The 7,498-nt window shown below is 36.9% G+C and overlaps 1 protein-coding gene across 2 annotated transcripts in view; it reads right to left on the bottom strand.

Moving 5' to 3' along the window:
* Positions 1 to 3,364: 3,364 nt before the first annotated feature.
* Positions 3,365 to 7,498, bottom strand: part of LOC139982074 (tyrosine-protein kinase BAZ1B-like) — a 32,332-nt gene continuing 28,198 nt past the window's right edge. For both annotated transcript variants that reach the window (XM_071994595.1, XM_071994594.1), the window contains exon 25: positions 3,365 to 7,287. In XM_071994595.1, coding sequence (XP_071850696.1) covers positions 7,194 to 7,287 — 94 coding nt within the window. In that variant the 3' untranslated portion in view covers positions 3,365 to 7,193. The remainder of the gene's footprint in view (positions 7,288 to 7,498) is intronic.

Raw genomic sequence — 7,498 nt, 5'->3', positions numbered from 1 at the left:
TTCACCTGGTGAAAATTGCTGTGGTAATTCATGTATCATTTTCGAGACATTTCATTCGAAAATCCGCCCTTAGTAAGACCATGGAGGTTAACCTCCATGAAAAGACCAGCTGGTACTTTACCTCCATGGTCTTACCAGGGAGCTGCTACTCTAGAGTAGCAGCTCCCTGGTAAGACCATGGAGGTAAAACAGACTGCCGTTCATTTTTCGCCACAGGCCACTTCTGCACCTTTCAAGGTTATTAGTCTGGAACATTAGCCCGTGTGTTACGTAATCAATTCGCCAGGCCTAGCAAAGGGAACAAGCATGGAAAAGTCTCTTCATCATCTCAAACCCCCGCCCCCCCCCCCCTCCGATCTATATTGCGAGTCTGTGCGAGAGTCTATTGAAATGCCCGAGGCAGGTAAACTGTTTTGGCAGGAGGGCGCATTTTCAAATGTCAAGTTGACACATTCTGTTTGAACCTATGTGGCTACCAAAGGGAGCTTGAAGCAAAACAAAAAGAAACACTAAGTGGGATGTCATACGTGCACAGTGATAATTTGTTTAATTGCCTTCGGTACGAGAATCCTTGATTCATCAACATAGAAATATTTACATCAATGTTGGTCCTTCCACCAACCACCAAGGCCTGTAGCCTAGCTGGCACGGGAATTCTGAGTTGGGGGAGGGGCCCAACAATTTATGGAGGTACACGATATTAGTCTTCTGTAACTTGTGAAGCATTTGTACACATCGTGGTAGCACAAGGTAGTATTCTCCATGTAATTGCCTCATTGACTTACACACTAAATCGTCAAAGGAAAATGTGGTCTAGATATAAGTTCTCACTCGCTTATAACGCTACCAATCTCTGGATAGCTGACTAGTTTGCCTTTCATGGCGCCATCAATTTTCCGTATCATGACCGTGTAGGTTTTTGTTTTTGTGCTATGCGAGCCCGAAGTTTTCGTCGCTTGTAAACAAACCTCTTGACTCAGTAGCAAACAATTTTCGCACGCTGTTCCTGGGAGGCCTAAAGGGGTCTACAAATGCATGCCTCATTTGCACAATTTATTACACATCTACTTCCAATCATGCTCTTCAACATCTAATCCACTAAACAAAATTTTATTTTGCTTGATAACATATCAAAAAGATGTTCCCAGATTTTTTTTCCTGCCGCACTTTTACTGAAGAGGAACACTTGTTAGATTGAAGATTATATGAAGTATGCCACCACAAATGGTAGAACGTTGTGAGCATACACCTTTGGCCATGGGTCTGTGCCCTCTTCCTGCCTTTCAAAGGAGTGAAACATATTCAGATGGAAACTCTAAATCATCATCATTGGATCGGGAATTGGCTTGGTAATAGGGAACAGAGGGTGGTAATTAAAGGCTGTGCTTCTTCTTGGCAGAACGTTACTAGTGGGGTTCCACAAGGGTCTGTATTGGGTCCCTTGTTGTTTGTTGCCTATATAAATGACATCGACGGAGATATTTTGTGTAAAGCTAAGAAGTTTGCTGATGACACCAAATTGTATTCTGAGGTCTCTTCCAAAAGCGATTCTGAGAAATTTCAAGCGGATTTGGATAAGATTTTTTCCTGGTCTCAGGGGTGGCAAATGCTTTTTAATATTGTTAAATGTAAGGTAATGCACATTGGTAGTAGAAACCAAAAGTTTACATACAATCTTAATGGTGCGGAGTTACAGGAAGTCTCTGTTGAAAGAGACCTAGGTATCTACATTGACTCATCTCTGCAACCTTCTAAACATTGTCTTGAAGCTGCTAAAAGAGGTAATAGGGTTTTAGGTATGATCAAGAGGAACTTCAGTTTTCTGAAAGAGGACATCGTAGTTAGGCTTTATAAGCAGTTGGTTAGGCCTCATCTGGAGTATGCTGTGCAGGCTTGGAACCCTTACTTTGCTAAGGATAAGGAAGTACTTGAAAAGGTGCAGAGGAGGGCTACTAGGATGATTAGTTCCTTAAAGAGGGTTCCTTATTATAGGCGGTTACAACTGTTAAATCTCACCACACTGGAGCTTAGGAGGTTACGTGGGGACTTGATCCAGGTTTTCAAGATTGTGTATGGTTTTGACAATTTATCCTTTACCGACTTTTTCTTGTTTGCTAACAGTAGTCGTACTAGAGGTCATTGTCTTAAACTCCAAAAGTCGCATAGTAGGATTAATATTCGGCATAACTTTTTTTCTAATAGGGTTGTGAATGAGTGGAATGGTTTGCCTGAGAAAGTTGTACTTGCAAGTAGTGTCAATGGGTTTAAGAATGCTTTGGACAAGCACTTTAAGCATTGTAATCGGGTCTGAGTGTTTGTGTCTTCAGTTTTTTTCCTCTCTCTATATAGGGCCCTTGATGGGGACTTCAGTGTCCCTCCTGATCCTTTTTTTCTACTAAACTAAACTATCACATATAATAATAATAATAATAATAATGGACATTTAAAATGCGCCGGTATCCGTCAAAAAGACGCTCATGGCGCAGTGACACAAACAGTGCGACAGCAAACCAGTAAACATAGTACTAGACAAAAATGCAATCAAAAATGGGCAACAATGAACAATTAATTAAAGTTTCCATCAGATGAGTCTTGACAGAGCATTTAAAAGAAGCTAGAGATGGACTGTGTTTTACATGTTCTGGAAGGCTGTTCCACAGAGAAGGGGCAGCAGCAGCAAAAGCTCTTTTGCCCCGTGGTCGATTTGAGCGATTTTCACACAGAAGTAATTTATTGTGTGATCTAATGAAACTACGATTTGCGTGAAATAGTTGCAGAAGTTCTGACAAGTAGAATGGGGAAGTTCTAACAAAATTGCGATATGTGAAAATCAATATTTTAAAAATAATTCGGTCTTTGATAGGGATCCAGTATTAAACTACATGATGAGGAGTAAACACAGTAAAAGACAGAAACCACAAAAGAACGTAATGAGTGTTTCATTTGATGCTTTGCTTTTATTTAAAAATTGTTCGACACATGTGGAGGCGATATCACAGACACACTAACTACACCACTAAATATTTCCTGCACACATGATAGTGAGAGAAATAAACTTATTAACCTTAAAGAGATAACAAAGATTAAGATTTAAAAACAGAGAAGGCAAAGAAGAAATGACAGAACAGGTAAAATAAAACACTGTGGTCCACCTCCCATTCTCATAGCTAGCTTGCTATTTTTCTGAAATAAATATTACCTACGTTTTAAGTTTATAATTGTCTACTTGGATATGGAGCTTGCGAAACAATTTGTGATGTCATAAACAATTTGTGATGTCATTAATGGACAAAACATCAATTTCTTTTCACTGCTTCTTTTTTTTGGTATTATTATCACTTTGTTTAACTATTATTATTATTACTGTTTTTTGGTTTTTACAAAAGGTACAAGTTGGAACTCTATACCACTGAAACCATTCTTCAATTTGATGGAGTTACTTGATCGCATCTCACCAATATAAAATAGCATCCTATCACACAGGTGAATTATTTTTCCAAGGTTATACAACCAATTCACCCTTAGTACAAGAAAAACAAAATATAACCAGATCTGCTGGTTAAGTCTACAAATGACATCACAAATTATTGCACAATGCACACATCACAAACAAAAAGGAATTACCAAACTATAAGATTTTCTATCTGAACAACAGATCAAGAGATGAAGCTGGGAAATGGATCAAAATGCTTTTTTTTTCACAAGCTCTGTTTTTTCTTTTAAATCTAAGATATTTGTTATCACTTTAAGGCTGTATGTTACATTTGATCGTACAAATGAAGTATCTGAGATTGATACTTCTATGATTCTAACACAAACCCTTCTGACCTCAAGTTAGGTAAGATATGCAAATAGAATCTTAAAGTTCATCAATCTAAATGGGTTGTAACCAGTATTAAATGTACCTACACCAATCAGAATAGCTGTGTGCATTGGGTAGCACCCGGTGTTACCAGCAACAATCAGAAATAGACAGATTTCGAACAATTTAGACTTTTATTACCCACATTCTGCGTCCTCTATAAAGTTTCTCACCCCCCCCCCCCACTTCTAAGCAATGGGACAGTGCTTAACTTGTCTTTGAATGTTCCGGGTTGTTAACCAGAGACTGCCACAAATCAGATGCAAAGTGCATATTTATTTACTTCCAAACCACGGTGCCAAATTTAAAGACCCTACGTTAACACATTTAGTTTACTTCCATACCACAGTGCCAAATTACAGACCCTACGTTTACATGTGTTGACAATAATAACTCTCAAAGGACTCGAAGGACAGTGTAATACTAACGTCTTCAGTGAGGTGAAGAATAGAAAATCTCCAACTCAAAACCTTCATGGTGTGCCACCAATTCATTGGCTAAAAAGACTAAACACACAGTGTGCTATTTCAGTGGTCAAGCCTTGTCGTCACACACAAGAAAGTAGTGCTGGCCATTAGAGCACTTGTGTTAACAATCATATGGTGGCTGGTCAATTAATTAGGTGTGCTCAAGGATGAATCCTAATGGCAGAACTTGGGGTAGTTTGTGCTATCACATACCAAATATTTTATGCTCGAGTGAACTTGAAGACTGTTTTTCTATAGGCAGGCTCGACCATCATGTCCCTGTATATGACAGTGTCATGGTTCAGATAAATACCATCAGTTTTAGTTGCCATCGAGCCGAACAGACAGACTCAAAGAAGCACCACCACAGAAAAAATAATGATAATAACTGTGAGTGAATCAAGCTGGATACCTTCGATAGCAGGGTATAGCTTTAATGGCAAAAATGTTACTCAGTGTCAAAATGTTTAAGATTACAAATCATAGTCATTTACTTGAGAAAAAAAATGCATGTGCTCCCAAGTTGTTATGTCATGGACTTTAATTAAAGTTATTGCACCATAGTTTTCATAACACAGAGACAATGACTAACTTATGCTAATTTGAGCTTCTGTCAATGCCAGTAGCCTAAACTTGCTAAGAACAGTTCTATAGGAAAACAGAAAAAAGAAAGCAATTCATTTCTTTCTTTGTTAACTGATAAACAAAATATATCATACATGAAGCATCCTTCCTGGGTGTCTTGTTTACAAAAGATGACTTCAGGAGAATTTTAGTTTTGATATATTTTTATCTAAGACAACAAAGAACATTTGAGTGCTAGTCCTGTTTCTATAGCCTATTTCGGTTTTCCAAGATATTTCCCATTAAAAATATGCTAAATCTCTAGAGTACATCCTTAAGGCTAACTAGATAATGATGTTGGTGCAAGTCTTACTGTTAAGCCTTTGTTTTATGAATTCTCATAACTCCACTAACACATGTTCTTCAACTTCATGTAAACATCAGCACACCCCTGGATGACATTCAAACACCTTTTGTCCCGAAAAAAAATGTCAAACACGTCACAAAACATGTCTTAAGAGGCCACCAAATCCTCTTAATTTCCATTGAATTGTTATTGCATGTATTAAGGAACTGACCTAATAATGGTCTGTTTATTAGACTGTGTAGTCCAGTCATTTTAATTAGTTAACCTCAGCTGTTTACAATTTTCAAAAGTGATATTTTTTTTAGCATTTTTGCTTTTTTAGCTGGCTACAACTTATCCAAATTAAGTTTCTGCCCAAAATCATCCTGTCATCAAAAGTCGATTTCCACAGAGGTGCAGCACAGTACTGACTGTGTGAGATTGATACACAATACCAATCCTGTTAGTTTTGTACCTGTGTTACCGAATGAGAAACTCATAAAGAATTTACAAGAAATACAACTTATTAGGAACCTCAAAATTATTTGCATAAATCAATCCTGTGTATTATTTTTCCTTGTTACCATTTTTCTTTTATCATTAAGAGAGTTGAATAAAATAAAAGACAAACATGAATCAAAAGCACTCTTGAGTATTCAAAACAATGTTCCATTCATTCATCATTCCAGACTTTGCAGTATCTCACAGTATTTAATTTTTGTATTTTCATGATCTTGTCCTCTGATATATATTAAGTTTTTATTGGTTTCTGTAAGTTCCTAAGCTACGGTAGCCTGGTGGATCTAGGGACAAAAAAAAAAAAATAAAACATTATCCCCAAAAAATTGGTGGCACTCAACACCCAACCGGAAATAGGTTTGCTAGCAATACAACAATTATCTTCTGATTTTCATGTTGAATATTTTTATCCTGTAGAATTTTTGATCATAGGTATCAAGCAAAAACTGAACATGCCTGACTTTAGTGCAACATGTCGACTTGATTCATGTTGTTAGCTTGAAGTATTGTGTCTTGTGAGTTTAGAATGTAAGGAATATCAAATAAGGCATTTCCAGAACCCCTCCCCCAATAATTTTGTTGGGGGAGTGACTGTAAATTTTGTTTTTAGAATCAGAGACCCATGTATTACAATTCCCTGTTAGAGTTTGCACTCATCTCTGTCATTAAGAATTTGTTTACAACCTACCTGTGATAGGTTTCTTTGATCTATCAGGTGGACAACATGGTTTTGGAATGTTTTGATCTTTCCTTTTGACACATACAAGTATTATCTTAATATTGTGGCCCAAAGATTAGGTACAATATTTCACATTGGTTCAATCTCGTCCTTAGCCCTTGACTAGACTTTGTTACTGAAATTAGTGCATATTCTCCCCCTTATAACTTCTTGCTTACGCAATTTCTGCTCCGTTTAACATCTCTGCTTAAAAACCCCTTAGGATTAACATTTAATCTGGTAAGCATTCAGATACCCTTTACACGGTATAGGCTGACATTTTTTCCTAGCTTCACTGTGTTAGGCTGTAAACACCATTCTTATAATGATGGATTAGACAAAATGGAGAAAAAACTACGACTGGTATTCAAAATATCTGAATTGCAATAATTTAATTTAAATTGAAACTAAAGGGAGTAATCATATTTAGAACAGGATCGGGTTCACTCTAAAAGTCATACGGTAATATACAAATATACAGTATTGTGATACTTTGCAAAGTGCTTTAGGTCTGGTTTCTTTTTCTGTGAGATCTACCATCCACATATGACTCAAATTTTTCATATAATTTATTATACAGAATGAATTAAAAGAAAAGAAAGAGACACAAAAAATGGATACAATTCTCTAAAAGGACAAAACACAATGTGGAATAAAATAATGGTCATAAAAAAATAACAAAAAAAGTAACTGTTTTAGACCTAAAATTGATGTGTTTTATCTCCTGCTCTGGCCTCTTTTCTTGGACTTAGCATTCTTCCCCTTTCGCTTGGATCGACCATGGAGACAGCTGTGGCATGTCCATTTCCCCCTTTTTTGGAAGAAAGGTAAAAAGAATTTATGAATAAAATCATCATGAGACACATTAAGACACACACACACACAGAGCATTTAAACAGAGATCTGACTGGAACAAGATATCATAGCTTGACACAACTAATGCCCTACATTTTAACAGAAAAGCGACTACGTGTCTCAGAAAGCAAATATGCTACCAATGATACTTGGAAGAACTTGGTATG

The sequence above is a fragment of the Apostichopus japonicus genome, chromosome 16 (genome assembly GCF_037975245.1).
Source record: "Apostichopus japonicus isolate 1M-3 chromosome 16, ASM3797524v1, whole genome shotgun sequence".
Taxonomy (NCBI): Eukaryota; Metazoa; Echinodermata; class Holothuroidea; order Aspidochirotida; family Stichopodidae; genus Apostichopus; species Apostichopus japonicus.
Note: the sequence above shows the minus strand (reverse complement) of the source record. Positions and strands in the feature narration are given on the sequence as shown.